This window comes from Ascidiella aspersa, chromosome 3, assembly GCF_963924565.1.
Source record: "Ascidiella aspersa chromosome 3, kaAscAspe10.2, whole genome shotgun sequence".
NCBI lineage: Eukaryota > Metazoa > Chordata > Ascidiacea > Phlebobranchia > Ascidiidae > Ascidiella > Ascidiella aspersa.
In genome coordinates this window covers 24,541,447-24,558,542 of record NC_139449.1, presented here as the reverse complement: position 1 = coordinate 24,558,542, position 17,096 = coordinate 24,541,447, and the positions used below count along the sequence as shown (strand labels likewise).

Genomic DNA, 17,096 nt, shown 5'->3' with positions numbered 1-17,096 from the left:
GTGTTACCTTTCTCGCGCACAATGCCCGCTACTTGGCGGGTCGCTTTTTGACGCAAAATTGCCCCCAAAAATCTGCTGGCGACGCGAATTACTCTGCAGCCACCAATCGCGCAATGGCGGGACTCGACCGGGGTTTTATCGCTTGTTACTTACAACACGATATGAACTGCCAGTCGCCGCCTGCCTTGTATGGCTCGTCACGCAGCCCTCGATAAACCTCGATCGGCCCGTAGTGCCTCTATTTGTTTTGTATTGCCCTGGCCCATTGTTGGCCTGCCTTTTGTGCGCGCTCCCACACGCATTGTTCGTACACTTGCCGGAGCTGCCGCTGCCGCTTTTGCGGGCCCAATACACGTAGCCGCCTTTTCGCCTGTGCTCCAGCCTCGTCTGGTTGTTGCGCGTGCGAGCAGTTAAGTGTGTGTGTGTGCGTGCGCGTTGATATCTGAAATGGCATTTTTTGTCACCTGAATGCCACGTTCTTACGCCTTCCCCATAAATATTGCTGTGTAAGATTTTTGAACTGTAGTTGAAAAATATCTTCGCATAGGGTTGTAAGATTAATCCAGAAAGATGATGCTTTACAGTTTACATTGCCGAGTGTGATGCAGAGAAGTTTTCTTTTTAATTAAAAATTTGGAAGCAATAACAATAAGGGCTTTACAATTTTAAAGTTTTTAATGTCTGATTTTGTTGAGTCCTTTAGCGAAACCGTTAACCGCTGTGTCTAAAAATAACGGCTCTAAAATGCAAACAACGCCGCAGGTCTTCATCTAAAAGCGGCCGAAGCTCATAATAATTGTACTCGGCTTCAGCGTTCCAGCCCGTTTGTTGAACGCGGCTTTCTGCACCGAGTGGGTGCTCAGGCGAGCGCTCGAGTGTCCCGGACGCAGGGTAGATCTTCTTCGCAATTGCGCGTTAACTACACACGGCGCGGCTTAACTTTGGCGCTGTTGGAACTACTTGGAACGATTGTCGAAACTTGTAGTCACTCGAAGCCCGTTGCCGATCCGAACCGTAAACTTCGGCCGGTCGTCGGAAAGTTGTTTAGTCGAATGGGCGGCCCTCGTCCGCGCGGTCACCTGTTGGCTGTGCGCTCATGCGACGAGTTGCTTGTATAGGCCACTCTGCGGCCTGCGCTTTGCCGATGATTTCAATAGGACAATGGGCATGTCGAATTGCGCGATACGACTGGCCGAACGTGTTGTCTATGTGCCAGTGTTGATCAGGTGCGAACGAGTGAATTCCGTAAGAGTAGTCATGTGTGCAAACGATTTCAACTTAAAACTGTTGGAGGTTTTTAGGAATGTTTGTCTTTAGATTGGGGAGGGATTCGAATATACTTATAAGTAGAAAGCATAAATTTAGAATTGACTGTTGTTGTCATTTTGAACGAGCTTTTTAGCACAACGATGGTTTGTCAAGTAAAAATAAAAACGTTGAAAGCTGGAGAATAGAGGCACATGCGAATAAGGTAAATTTGCCGTGGAATATTCAAACAAATAGGACTGAGATTGTTCTACTTGGAGTATGGTCATCCAGAGGTTAAAAGCGCGGTCTTTGGTTTTGTTGTGTTGTTGTAAAACGCGACTCAGCATTTGTTAGTTAGTCAGTCGATCAAATTTAGCTCTCCCAGAGGTTTTAGGAAGTCGTCTTTAGCTTGTATAGCTGTATAGTTAAATGCTATTTGACTTGCACAAGCTAAACCTTGTACTCGTGATGCAGTCAACCTAAGAGGCGTAGGAAAGCCCGTGTTGTGTGTTAGTACGCGTTCTGGTGTGACGCGGGATGCACTTACCGCAACTCTAGTGGATTTATACATCACCAAACCAAGAAGAACAAAAGCAAAACATCGGATATCACTTCTCACAAAGCGAAAAGAGCTTTGACCGGATACGAGCGCAAGACTTGCTAAGAGCTATGACGACGCAAACCAAAAGTAGCCGATCGACTTCAATCGACGGTGTAGATGACGTCATACCGTCCGCCAAGGGGAGGAGGTCACGTGGTGGTAGTTTTGTTTTCGACGATCCGCAGAACAGTTACGCAAATCTGCGCGCCACCGCCGCAGATGGTCGCATTCGACAGTTGCAAGGTTTGTTGAGTCCGGAACATTTTCAATCCCAAAGTTTGCCCCCACCCACCTGATTTGTTGCGTTTATTTCGTAACATACCTATTTGGGAATAAGTTATATGTACGATAAAGTTTTCGTATATATAATATCCAGGTGTAAGACTATTCATATATTTTGGTGTGTCACGATTTCGAAGTTTCTTTGGTTTTCCCTTAATTAACACAGGCTACATAGAAAAAACCTGGCTTCAGGATTTTAAACAATGAATTCCTCACATTGTTAAGGCGAATTTAATTTTTACTTGATGTTCAATAGTTACTTGCCATATCTAAACCCACTAGGGATTAAAGATAACTTGTTTCTTACTTTAGTAAGTGAAGAAGAAAACACCAAAGTGCACCTGAGTGCAGACGTTGCGTCACAGTTGTTAATGGTTACACTGTTCTCTGGCTTTGGCCCCAGTTAATGCCACAAGACTATTCGTGAATCCTTCACTGACCGGTTTAATAGCAGAATAGCTCTCATGCATCAATGGGATATCGTTGACAGTATTGCTTCCTATTGCTTTGCGTAGTCGGTCCTAAGTGTTTTGCAGTTGCATTTTCACATGAATGAGTTGTCTCGACTCAAAAAAGTAAACAGAAAGTTTTGAACGATTTAAAAAACTGACATTTAAAGAGTGTTTTAATAATCTGTACGTATGTGTTGTGTAGGATAAGTAATGGGTATTGAATGTTGACATTTCGTCGTCGTTGTAAAAACGACTTTTAAACTTACCTAATAAGGACATTCAAACAGTTCGCCAAATCGATTTCCATTCACTTCATACAGGTAGTTAAAACTCCGTCAGGGGTAAATTAAAAAGCTGCTTCATAAAAAGCAAAAGCCAACGCGGGCCATTTCGGATACCATGTCTGCTATTACGTGCCCCGGGCCTACTGGTTAATATTTCACCATTCTTATCTTTGCCGCCCGATTACCTGCCAATGAACGCTCTGTTTGCCTTACGCCCCAGCCCCTATCCCTCTAGCTAGGCTTGGAGGGATGACGTCGCATGTTTTGTGACTTGGACGCTTTTGGCGCGCAAACGCGTTTCAAGCTGTTATGACGCACCTTTGCCGACCTTTAGCTAAGCGGCTTTGCATTGGACGGGCTCCGTTCAGTTTGTGACATGTGGGGCGCTGGAAATCGAAGTTCTTGTTTTGTGTTTCCCACTGCCACCGGCATTCACACTTTCGTACAAATGTTGGTGTAATGTTTTAAAGTCGTACCGGTCATTCATAGTTTTCAGACACGTTGTCAGGGTACAACGTGCTTTTAACATTAACCCATGAATAATTAAAAACAAGTGTGATTGTTACTACCATTTCAATAGTTATATAGACCAACATTTTTAAGGTGTAATGCCGCCATTACCTTTTGACCATGTCAAATGACTAGCATTCCTCCAAACATTGTGTATTTGTCAACTATGAAAATATTCCTCATGCCTTGGAGTATCTTCATGCATGGTCTCGCCCACGGTTGGGTGCAACCAGAATTTAAAATCTCCTTTATTTTTGTCAGTGTTTCTATTCATTGAAACTACTAACTGTCTGTTGAATTAAATTACCACAAATCGAGTGATTTATTAAGTGATTCTTGTAGTGGTATATCCATTAATGCTGTTTAACGCTATAAAATCCATTCCTCAGTCAATTACAGTCAAATCCTTTATATAATTTTATAAGATGTAGTGAGAAATATAATTCGGCAATATGGCTTCTTCAGTCTCTTATAATGATCTTTTCTAATAAAGAAACTGTACTGATGATGCCTTTTTGGTGAAATATGTTCTTTTTGCCACTTATAAAATGACTGATTTTGATTACAACATAAATATCCGAAAAATATCTGCTGGCTTGTGGATTGAGTTTCTTAAAGAAAAAAGTTTCTAGCAATTTATATCTTGTATTTATAGATGAGCGCGAAGGAGTGCAGAAGAAGACATTTACAAAGTGGGTCAACTCACACTTGGTCAGAGTATCTTGCCGCATCCAGGATCTTTACATGGACCTCAGAGATGGAAGGATGCTCATAAAACTGCTTGAAATCCTGTCTGGAGAAAGGCTGGTAGGTTATATGCGCAACAAACGTCACGTACTGGAGCCCATGTTATGTGCCATGTGTATTATATATATGGTTTACTCTTGAAAACACAGTAAGTTTGTGTAATGACTGAGAACTGATTGGACATTCCTGTTCTAGTTACAACAGGGTTACTTATCATGATGACAATGCTTGTTATCTGATTAGCAATGTTCAATTATGTTATTGTATTGCATTATGAGTGCGGATTCCAGATATTGATTAATGTATTGTTACAGTTCATTGCTCCGTCTACTATTATTCTTTCTCTATTTGTTTAGATTGATATATAAATAGGTTTAAAAATAAACTAGTTTCTTTTACTGGGCGCTATTATTAACTGTACGATGTTACTTTTTGGAAATAGTTTATACATCGTTTTGTATGTGAAAATTTTTATGTAAAAAATTGTGTTTGGTAAATGTTATTTAAATTAATGCTGAGTGAAGACTAGTTTAAAAAAAATACTTGTTTGACAGCTTCATTTTTAGCGATGGGTACACTATGCACGGATCTGTAATGTAGCTTGATAATTAATTGCAAAGCCCAAAAAATCTAGTAGATCGACATCACCTTGTGATTAAGACGTTTATATACGAACTTGAATCGTCTTTCGACGATCTAGTCGACCTTTTGGCTTTGCAATTCGTTATCAAGCTACTTTTAGCAATACTTTCTAACTTGTGGCTATCAACCAAGATCCAAACTTGTTACAGCCAAAACCAACCAGAGGCAAGATGAGGATTCACTGTCTGGAAAACGTAGGAAAGGCATTGGACTTTCTGAAGAGCAAGAAAGTTCATCTAGAAAACATGGGATCTCATGATATTGTCGACGGCAATCACAGACTTATATTGGGCCTCATTTGGACAACAATTCTTAGATTCCAGGTTTAAAAACTCTTGTTTCATGAATACAACTACCTTTTGGGATATATCAGTTTCCACATTAGGTTAAAACGAGCTATAATTGTAACGTCAGTAGATACTAGATCTCGTCCAGATACATATTTTTGGCTTCAATTAAACTTCAATTTTAAGTGGCACAGTAGTCGGCATACCACAGTTTAATCTAAGGTAGTGTATTCCATATTTTATTGCTAGCAGACCTATTCCAGACTATTCGTTGTATTCTATTATCAAAATAGAATAATGTTTTTCCTTCGAGATACATAGTTTAGTCTTCCCCTACTCGTGCAAATGATAAGTTAATACTAGGTTTGGCGAAGTTTTTGAAACAGCCATGAGCCATGTATCCTAACCAAAATGTGGAAAATATACTAAAACCCGATTGTAACATGTCCATTGTCCAACTTAAACCTTTCCTCCGTATATCTAGATCCAAGACATCAGCGTTGAAACAGAGGATAACCGCGAAACGAGGTCGGCCAAGGATGCCCTGCTCCTTTGGTGCCAGATGAAAACGGCCGGTTACCCAAATGTCAACGTGCATAACTTCACTACCAGTTGGCGGGACGGCCTAGCCTTCAACGCCATTATTCACAAACACCGGTATGTGATTGTTGCAATGCCGCTGTTATGCTAAGCTAAGGGTTGTGCGACAGTAAAATCTCTTGTTAATTTGAATTTGTAGACGCCTGTTAAAAAAAGCACGGACAGTTTGCAAGCGAAATCAGAATTGCAAGGGGTTTATTTTGTAATGTGGTGATTTTGACTTTTGTCAGGGTTTATTTTCTGGGAACTTTTTTTTAGAAGGTACTATGACCTAAAAAGGATTCATCTGATCCTTCCAAAAAGACATTATTGATGAATGTTAAGTGGACTATCCAAAATCGATTCACTAGCCCACTTCTAATTTTTCCAAAATACCAGCCTGACTGTATTTCTGCATGTTGTATTATATTCAAGTCACGAAAAGGAAACTAAGCATATAGATATGCCATACCAAATTTGTGGTAAAAAGAGTTCCTTTCCCACCCTAGGTCCCGAAAATACGCTCGCCTTCCACTGTTTAATATTATTTGTTTTAATATTAAACTTATATAACAAAAATAATTAGAGTCAGCTATTTATAACGCCACAAGGCATTGCTCTAGTTTAGTGTAACTGGCTGACATAAGGCAGTAAGTCAGCATTGATTAGGATATCTACTAGGCAGCCAACAATGCTGGTTAGCAGCTAGCTGTGTGCTTGTCTAGCCGCGTGCGATATACAGCATACAATATACAATACAGCTTATGGCAACGTTCAACGCCACGGTTGAGTTGTTGCGTCATCAGGGCGCGAACACGCTAGCACGTGCGGTCGTGAGCGCGCGGTTTGCTAATGTTGTTTTTTTCCCTGGTAGGGCTTCGCGCTTGCCCCAAAGCCTCACGTAGTGACTTATTGTGTTTGGGTAAGGTGTGATTTTTCGCCTTTTGGTAAGATTTCATGATAAATTGTTGTCTCAAATTTATCCAACTGCCTCTCGAAATATAGACTACTAAACAGCAGAGTATATCAGCAGTCAGTCTTCGTAAGCGCGCGTTGCGGTTTAACATTTCTTAGCGCTCATCAAAGCCAAACCTTAAATAAAAAGCCTGGTCATCCCAGTTAAGTGGTAAATCAACATCCTCATCAAAATGAAAGCTTAAATGGAACAAGTAACGACTAATTTATTGATTCCAAGGATAATTTTGCAGAGTTTGTATAAAAAAAAAAACTTTGTCAAGTTAAGAAAGAATACAAATATTCGTCCAGTTTAGACAAAATATACACTGACTGATTAACAGAGATAAAGCACAAACTTATATGTAGCTGAATGTAACTTAGTGGATAAAGTCGGCCATGGTTAACGTTTACCGTTAAAATGCCTATTGAACAAAAGTATTCGTTTATAGTTAAAATACATTTTTCACTATGCATCTCGATTTGTAAGCTCTGTAAGGTAATTTATCAAATACTGTATTAAAGACGTAAACAAAATGATTTAGTAATAAAATGGAATGACATACCGTTGCAGTAACCCAAGCTACCCCGCTCAACAATAAACATGCGATAGTGTCCTCGGGCTGTAGAATGTTTATCTACTCGTGTCTCCGCAGCGCTTTTTTTTTTAACGTTACACTATTCTGGACTCGCCGCGGCAAGAAATAAATAATTCAATAGGCCCAATTGTATGCATGCACGAAAACTTCATTTTTGCTTATATATTTTACTATTTTATTTATTGTCCCCATGTGTTCCACTTTTTCGCAACGAACTATGCCTAATCGATGTATTTTACATACATGACACGTTGTCCATTTACGGTTCACGCGGTTTTAGTGGCAGTTACAACCATTAGTTTTACCATCATGATGCATTCCAAATCGCAAATCGTGTTTTGTTGTTTTTTCTTTAAACATGGTTTCAACACTTTTTTTGCTATGCTTCCTTGTTTATCCTTCGTGAGTATTGTAGGACTGGGCAAAACAAATAGAACAAAATAGAAATTAAATTGCAAGTACTTCTTCACTAAAGCCGTTCTGTGAAGGATTACATACAAATGTTTTTGTAATGTGTACCAGTGTTGTAATGACTTGAGTCATTGACTTGACTGAAGTATTTTGCCCAAGTCATTATTTCAAACATCTTGGGATTGCTGTATATGGCGTTTGTGTTATTTTTAGTTAAATTGACGGTTTTATCAATTTTAATTGTTTAACAGTTAACTTTTATGTCAGTGACATGACTTGACTTGGGACTTGACTTGTTATTTTAGCAAAAGATTTGACTTGGTGGACATGTGTTTTTTTAAATGACTGACTGGGGCTGAAGTCATTTCAAAATGACTGGTTTACAACACTGGTGTGTACTAACAAGTTGTATCGTTTATCACAAAAAAGCTTTGGCTATCACAATACGTTATGCGTTCTTATCCACGATGGCGAACATTTTTTTTTTCAGGTCACATTTTATTGTGCGTCCATGTTTTGCTTTACCAAGCGTTAAGGTCGATGTTGACGTGTGTATTAACAATTTTCAGGCCAGACCTTATCGACTACGATTCCCTGAAGAAGTCCAACGCGATGCACAACTTGCAAAACGCTTTCAACGTTGCAGAGCAGCAGCTCGGCCTTACCAAACTTCTCGACCCAGAAGGTAACCTACTCGTGTGCTCGTGTGCTCGTGTGCTCGTGTGCTCGTGTACTCGTGTGCTCGTGTTATTTGCTGTTTTTTTTTAACCAAAAAGACTTTTTCGATTACGTGACATTTTGTGAAATGCTTTTCTATTAAACAAATGAAGTACCATAAGGCAGTGGTTCCGAAGTTTTTGACCGCGTACCCGTCAGAATTTGCCAATTTTTCCGCCGTGTCGAGGAGTGCAAAGTTACGTATGCCGACCAACGGGGTTACGTGCAGCTGTTTTATAAGGGCCATTTTTCGTCATATCCAACCAAAATAGGGGCATGAAACTAAGCGGCGCAAGTGAAGCCGTTTCAATAAACTTTGCCACATTAAAGTTTCTGTTTTATTCATATTTTTTACGTTGGTATTTCGGAGTGACGTTTATTTAACCTTTCGAATTGATTTAGCTTTTTACTACCTTAACAGAGAACCAGGCAATATAAGCTTAATGATAATTAGGCGTCCGATGCACAAAAAATGTTTTTTATTTTGCAGTCGTAAAGAAGATAATTATATGAGCCGCTCAAACAATTATTATTTATCCACAAAACTCTTCCGTAAAGCTCAATGTGCCTGTTAAACATGGACAAGACGTGATTTTGAAAAAATGTGTTACAAAGAACGAACTGTTTATAAGAAGTAAATTTGTGCTCAAAGTTTATTTTACCGACACTAATATTGTATTGCACACCTGTGGTGTGTATCTGCCCCGTTTAACGGCGAGTATGTTTGTCGAAATTGCTATACTATGTGTTTGCGGTGTGCCATTAAAAACTCATTGATCACAATCATATGCTTGTGCAGCCCTAATGCAGTTCTGCCATGCGTGTTTGTCTGGCATTGAGAGCGCCCATTTGTGATGTTAAAATGCAATTTTTAGCTTAAATATCTTAAAGTGCCCTTTTTGAGTACCGTCACTAGCCCGATGTTTATAGAGAGCACAAAATTCTGAGAATTTTAAAACTTTAAAGCAGTTATATTTTAATCACTCTTATCAATCTCCAGACATTGTGGTTGAGCGTCCCGACGAGAAGTCCATTATAACGTACGTTGTGACGTACTACCACTACTTTTCCAAGATGAAAGCCATCGCCGTGGAAGGCAAGAGGATAGGAAAGGTAATTAAAGATAAAGGTTGTTTTATATTAAGTTTATATTTACTGACAGTCTTATTGTAAGGGAAAAGTTTCTTTATTACAATTTTGTAGTAAAAACCCACTGAGTTTTTCATTGACTTTTTAACAAAAATATTTTTTTTAACATTTTTATAGCGCACTTAAAGCAATCTGTAGTCTATTTTTTTAAGATGGTCCTTTTTCCATCCACATGCTTAGTATTCGTTTCGATAAATTTTAATGCAAAGTTGTAGTAAACTCCAAACAACAGGGCCGACAAAAGTGGCCAGGTTAAAGTTCGCTTACAATCAATGACAGCCTGGGACTGACCCAATCTCGTTATCTTGACCGTCAGGTGCTGGACAACGCGCTTGAGAGCAACAAGATGGTGGACAAATACGAGACACTTGCCTCGGACCTTTTGGAGTGGATCGAACAAACCATCGAGATCCTAAACGACAGGACATTCGCCAACTCGCTTGCAGGTGCGACTTAAGAGTCTGATAAACCACTGGTTCAATCGACCGAGTTGTTTTTTGTATATGTTTAAGGCAACACTGTGAGTTTTTAATAAGTTTTATGTGTTCTCCAATGCAAGGACATATATGCTTTTTTAACCTTCTTGGCACATTTAATAGGTTCCTTAAATTTATTCCCAGTACTCCTGCAAACACTGCAAGTTAAAGTAACGATTTGGCAATACTTCGCGTAACATTCTCACTCACGAAATCGCGAGTGTCCGTCACTATTCTGTTTTGTTTGTGCCAAAAGAGCCATTCCTACTTATCTGCGGTGGCAAGCATTTTTTTCGATAGGGTAAGGCACCAAATTCCGGGAAGGTTTCGAAGTACTAAATAGGGGATCAGAAAAACACATAATGTCAAGTGTAATTTGTTTTACAGAAATATGTACAGCATTGTTCTGACATACCGGTTAGATAAGGGATAAGGCTGCGTTGCAAGCGCAATCGATTCCAAAATCAAATAAAAAAAAACCATTATTTTAACTTGAAAAAGGTTTATGTAAAGCTATAAGGTACCGATTAAATTTCTTACCAGGCCAGACCTGGTAACACGGGCCGTTGTTGGCCCAATTTGCTCCTATACTTTGCCTCGCAAAAGCAAACCTTAACCCAGAGGTTCTTAAACTTTTTTCACCGCGGACCCCTAAAATGTTTTTCTGCTTCGCGTGGACCGCAGTAATGAAGAAAATTAAAAAAAGTACCTTATAAATTGACGTCACAATACAAATAATCGTCATAAATCTGTTGATTTCGGTGCAAAAACTGTGAAAGTGACTAATTCACGGACCCCCAAGGGGTTCAAGGACCCCAGTTTAAGAACCCCTGCCTTAACCTCTTCTCTTTGCGGCAGGCGTGAGCGCTCAGCTGGCCGCCTTCAACAATTACCGCACCGTCGAAAAGCCGGGAAAGTTCGAGGAAAAGGGCAACCTGGAGGTTCTGCTCTTCACCCTACAGAGCAAGATGCGCGCCAACAATCAGAAGTCCTACACTCCCAAGGAGGGAAAGCTGGTGTCCGACATCAACAAGGTGCGTTTAGGCCTTCGCCAGGTTTGACGCGTTATGCTTGTGGAATTACACGACTTGTGATAGTTACAAAGAATCTAGTTGTTTTTTTGGTGGCAATATTGTCTAAAATGTAATTGGTACAGTGTTTTGGAGCATAATGGTTGGAGGTTGTAGTAAGTCTCAACATGATGTTGAATCTCTCAACATGATGTTAAAAATGAATGAAGAGTTATTCGAAACGTTCAAAATTCTTATGGGTACAGTGTTGTTTGGTGAAAAATTACTGACTTGCTGGAAAAAGACGTTAACGTTAAAAAATTAACGTGCTTTTAGTTCTGTTGAATCATTTGATGAGTGTTTGCCTCGTTTTTACCAAAGTTTTATTTTAGTCCCCATTTATTTTTTGGTGCTATACTTGCATCCAGAAAGTTTAAAATAGTGGAAATTAGGCCTACAAATAATTTAATTTATTTAATTCCATGCTCCCTCTGTAATTTCAAAATGCGATTATTTATATGTGTAATATTTCAGTTATGCCGTTATGTGTATATTATATTCATATTACCACCCCCACTCCTTAAAAATTTCGAGAATTTCGAGTCAATCATCCGCTTTTTCAATTCTTAACACAAACGTAAGTAACTATAAGTGAATAATTAAAATGGCATTGCAGAATAACTGTACTTTACAAATCTCCATCTGGTGTTCAGGCGTGGGAATTACTGGACAAGGCCGAACACGGCCGCGAGCTGGCGCTGCGCAACGAGCTCATACGTCAGGAGCGGCTGGACCACCTGGCCAAGAAATTTGATCAGAAGGCGGCCATGCGTGAAACCTGGCTGGGCGAGAACTTGAAGCTGGTGTCGCAGGTTGGGAAGCGGTTGAATGGTTGCACTTCACGTTTAGTTGAATTCGCCGAAATTGAAACAATTGTAATGTTTTTACTAAAACAAATCTTTTAATTTTGTTTAATATTTTTAAGTTTTCGTCATTTTGTTGCCCTGTATGTCTTAGTCATATTCTGCTGTAACAAATGTCATGTTTTACGACTATTTGTTGGCATTCGATTATTTTTTATCTAACTGCGAGATACGCAGTTTTTTAACTGAGGTTGTGTAATTGGTACACTTATCATTGCAGAATGGCTCTGGAACACATATCATGTCTTTGAAATTGTGTGTCACAATAATTATAACTTTTCGCGCGTGATTTTTTTAGTTTTAATTTATGATTGATATTTTACTTTTACTTTCCACAAACAATCAAAACAGGGTACGCTGTGACAGAAAAACAATTCGCCTTATTTTAACACCAACATAACATCCAGTAGTCATATAAAGAAATAAATAAAGTCTAAAAACCCGAGGTCGCTCTGATTGAATTATTTATGGCGTGAAGTCACGGTGTTTATTATTTATCGGATTGTTGTTTCGATTTTAAAATCGAAGAAAGCTACTTTCATGGCCCACGTGACTCTGCACTGTAGACGTGTAGAGCTGTGTGCGGTCAGCGGCAATCACTAACTTTGGCCCGCAATAAAATTCGCACTATGCCAACGCCTTATTGATTTTCGTATGTCGGCCGCGTAACCATGTGTGGCGGCCTTGTTTTCGGTCGTCCTTATCGATCTCACATCGTGTTCCCAAGCCACTGCTGTTGCTGTTGCTTGTGCAAAAGTAAACTGACCCCGGCAGCGACGTTAATGTTTGGCGGCAAACAGAGTTGGGCATAGACGCTCCTCGGGATCCGCCTCTTGTTTGTCGTTGTAACAGCAGAGGTCATCTAGTCGTTAACGAACAGGCAGTTCAAAATTAAGCCTTTTTCTTCTCAAAATTCTGCCTAATTTTCAAGTATTTTGACCAATATGGAGGGAATTTCAATTATTGTGAACAGCTTTCTTGTATTTTTAGGCAATATTTTTGTGTACTATTTGTATTCAGGGACAGCATTATTTGTTTCCATTGATACGCATACGCACTTTAAATCACCGAAGCGTTAGCGTTTTAAAACTTGACTTCTATATACTTGATTCTTCCTGCAAATTTACCGAAAACAGTTTTCTTTTTCAATATCCACTATTGTGCGACGGCTCAAATTAACCGTTAGAAAAACCTTTATTTTTTATGTTCCACGCAATAACCATTTAAAATTCCTGTGCCCCAACCATTTAAAATTTACACTTTTCGAACCTGAGTTATATACACTTTTCGAACCTGAGTTATATTGCACGTAATCACTTACGACGTAGTTAAGAGTAAATTCCCAGGTTAGTGGTAGAGATAGAAACATCCTGTGTCCTGAACTTAAGTTACCTTTGACCCCAGGACAACTTCGGCGCTGACCTGGTGGCGGTCGAGGCGGCGGTGAAACGTCACGAGGGCGTGGAGACGGACGTTCGTGCGTGCGAGGAACGCGTCCAGGCGGTCGTGTCAGTCGCCAACGAGCTACAGCGCGAGAACTACCACGACCTCGAACGGATAAACGAGCGGTGAGTCGTCGTCTTTTTCCCGCCGAGCCAAAGTCCAATTTTTAGTTCGACGGAGAAAGGACGCTGCGCGGTTTCTTGTCGCGCCGTCAAAGCTCAAAGTCACTTGGGCATAAATTGCCGATATACAGGGCTTGAAATTGCTATAGAGCAGAGCTCAACCGTCAGAAATTATAAATATATGCGGCACCTTTAAAAAAAAATTCGTAGGTAATTCACTAGAATGTCACAATAAATGGAACTGGAACAACACATATCAACTCTACACTACATAGAAAGTTATAATTAGATTTATTCTACTAAAATAAAATTAGATTTATTCTACTACTAAAATCTTTCACAAAAAGTTGTAAGAGTTGAACAAAAATCAGATTTTGAAGATTCTCAAATATCTCTCGGAGGTACCCTTGAGCATTAGAAATGGCACCCTAGGGTGCCGCGGCACCCCGGTTAAAAACCACTGCTATAGAGTCAGAATGCTGTTGGAGATAATATTTGTGTTAACTTTGCCAATTTCCTGAAAAAAATTTACTTGCTTTAGATATAATTAAGCTGTCCTGCAGTATGACGATACACCTCCTCAGCGCTGGTAAAATTATGCTCTGTATAAATATTGCTCATTTTTACCTAGGTTATTTCGAGCCCTGTACTGATTGAACAACACGCCCTATAATGCAAACCTACCTCGGTCAAATTTGATTATGTCATTGTGTAACGGTCTAAAGGTCGTAAGTAAACTGTCATAAACTGGTATTCCGGTCTGTTTTCTGCCACCACGTCGGATATTTTGAGGTTTAATGTCAAACGTTATAACGTATACTCCACTTACCAAATAACCACATACTGATTAAGATTTTTTAACGTCCATCGTTTTACGTGTGCTTTGCAGCAAGGACAACGTGCTCCAGCTGTGGGATTACCTACTCGAGCTTCTAAAGAAGCGACGAAGCCGCCTCGAGCTCAACCATCGCTTGCAACTCATGTTCCAGGAAATGATAACGCTACTGGACTGGAAGGATGACGTACAGGTAATGTTGAGTGAAACCCGCTACTGCTTGTACTGATACATTTCCATCACAGATGTCCGATACTTGACATTTTATTCACATAACGATACCCGATATTTTGGACCAAAAGTATCCTGTTTCGATACCAAATTGTGTCATTACTATGCTCAAAATAAAATATACCATTCAAATCTTCCTAGTTATTTTTTTCAGGATGTTCAGCTAACATTATTTTTTTTTTGGCTTTTGCATTAGCATCAGCGTTAAAAACAATTACCACCTATACTGTTTTCAGAAAATTTTACATTTAAGTTAGAATCGCTTGATTGGCCAAAAATATCGCCTAAAATTCCTGTTGTAATTTTTGTCGGGTCGGCACCAATACCATCCTAGTAGTAGTATCGGACGTGCACTGATTGTAGTATCGGACGTGCACTGATTGGCATCCAGTATCGGCTTCGATCCGATATTATCGGTTTGGCGGTGCTTTTCGGGTCATTATGTGCGTCCTTTTGTGTCAAATCACATGGCTCAACCGCAGTGATTGTCCATCACACATGGCTGGCAAAAAAAACTATTCGTATTGCACGACCTTCACATTTTTTGTAACCTGGATGACGATTGAGCGACTCCTAAAAACTAACTATGTAAAATTGCTTCAGACCTTCATATAAAGTATCTCCTAAAAAGTAATTTATTTTTTATTTGGTTAATACAGTTGTCAATCACATTTTCGGTGTTTAACGTATTCACGTATTAAGAAAAAAAAACAAATTAGGCCTGTTGGCATCGCCAGCTGTCTTGCAAAGAGTCTTATGACGTTGTTACGTCATTCTATCACTTGAGTCATTTCTCGTTAATCTTTCTTGCCAAAGTAAAGTAAATTTAGTAAAACTATCGTTTCTTAAGTCGAGAATTTCCTCGGCTATGCTTACCCACTCTAATGGAGAAAAAAATTCTGTCTAAAGTGACATGTCCCTTCCTTTTTCTCCCTTCCAGAACCAGCTGGCGAAAGAGGACGTGGGCCAGCATCTGATGGGCGTCGAGGACATTCTGCAGAAGCACTCGCTCATCGAGCAGGACATCTCTGTTCACGCCGACCGAGTGCAGGCGATCGAGCAACAGAGCAAGGAATTTGTCGAACCCAGCGAAGACGGTAAGAGCAGTGCGACCTACTATTGCGTTGATTTGTTCTTTGTTTCGGACCTGTTTTCGTGTTTGACTGTGGGTTCAATCTGCTCGATGTTATTTTGCCTAGTGTATGGTTCACATCTTGTTTAATTTAAAATTTAGCTAGAAAGGCGGGATTGGAAATTGGAAATCGTTTTGATGACCTTTCTAACAATAACTTTGTAATGATGTTTATTTCGTAAAACGAAAATCAGAAAACATCAATAACTTTGTAATCATGTTTATTTCGTTGAACGAAATAAGCAAACCCGAGCAGAAAGTGATTTTTTTGGCAAGTTTTCTTCATTCCTTATTGTAACATTTTCGAAAACTGCAACAAATTAAAAACCGACAGTAGTTTTTCAAAAAAAGGCATTCTGTGAAAACCTTTGTTATACAACCCATTGGACGTACAACAATTAAAATTCGAGGCAATAGTTTGATTTAATAAAATTAACTATTTCCTTCGGTGGAAAACGTATTGTTCTCCGAATGAAATGTCATCCCGAAAAATATAACGCTGCTTTTGCTGTGTTCTGATATAATTAATTTTGTTACACGTACTTTCTAACCAAGCTTAGTGTTAGATATTAGATCGATGCCGATACTAAAGTACGGTGCGCTACCTCGGCCTTGTATCCAGTCGATTCTGTTATCATTAGATATTCCTCGAACCCAGTTTCCCAATCCTTTTTTGTCCCAAATCTATTTTCGTTTTAAAAATACATTTTAACCTCTTGTCAGATTACCTCGCTTGCGATCCGCCCATCGTCCAGGACCGCGTCGACCGCGTACGTAACGCCTACGACAGCTTGTGTCGCATGGCGCGCGCGCGACGCGACAAGCTAGAGGAGTCGCGTCGCATGCATCTCTTCTTCGCGACAGCCGCCGACGAGCTGGCCTGGGCACGCGAGAAGGAGCAACTTATGGCGTCGGACGACTTCGGTCGAGACCTCACCAGCGTGCTGTCGCTTCTCACCAAACAGAAGGTCAGAGTTTGTGTGTTTATATGCGCTTTAGGGATGGTGCAGGGTTGTGTTGTAAAATGGACCGAAATGCTTAATTTCTCAGTACAATGTATGGGGCTGGCATCTGGCAACCTCCAAGCTAACCCCAACCTTACATGAATGAAACTTAAAATGGATTTCTATGATCAAAAAGCTAATTTTTATGCCCATTTTTTATGATCGAAAAGATAATTTTGATGGCCACTTAAGCTTTTAGGAAAAACAATCGCATCATGCCGCCATTTAAAAAAAAATGGTACTTGTTTTTATAAAATACTTTCTATTTTTATTTTTTGAAAATAGGGGAGATCTTTCGGTCTCGGTCTATCGGTTCTTGATACAACTCATGAAGGCCAAGCTTGTTAGAATAATGAATATATATAAAACTTGGTTTTTGTGTGTGACTAATTGTAATTTGAAGTTTAAGTCAGCGAATTGTTACAAGAGAACCCTCTTTAAAACAAACAAGGCTAAAT

The 17,096-nt window shown here is 39.7% G+C and overlaps 1 protein-coding gene across 1 annotated transcript; it reads left to right on the top strand.

The window, feature by feature from the left end:
- Window positions 1-1,917: 1,917 nt before the first annotated feature.
- LOC146161067 (spectrin beta chain, non-erythrocytic 1-like) lies at window positions 1,918-16,986 on the top strand. Its single transcript, XM_083385080.1, has 14 exons — window positions 1,918-2,092; window positions 4,033-4,184; window positions 4,916-5,089; window positions 5,538-5,710; window positions 8,166-8,281; window positions 9,314-9,426; window positions 9,779-9,908; window positions 10,797-10,972; window positions 11,662-11,820; window positions 13,276-13,439; window positions 14,326-14,464; window positions 15,443-15,599; window positions 16,358-16,602; window positions 16,924-16,986. The coding sequence occupies exons 1-14, from the start codon at window positions 1,918-1,920 to the stop codon at window positions 16,984-16,986; spliced, it is 2,136 nt and encodes a 711-aa protein (XP_083241206.1).
- Window positions 16,987-17,096: the final 110 nt, after the last annotated feature.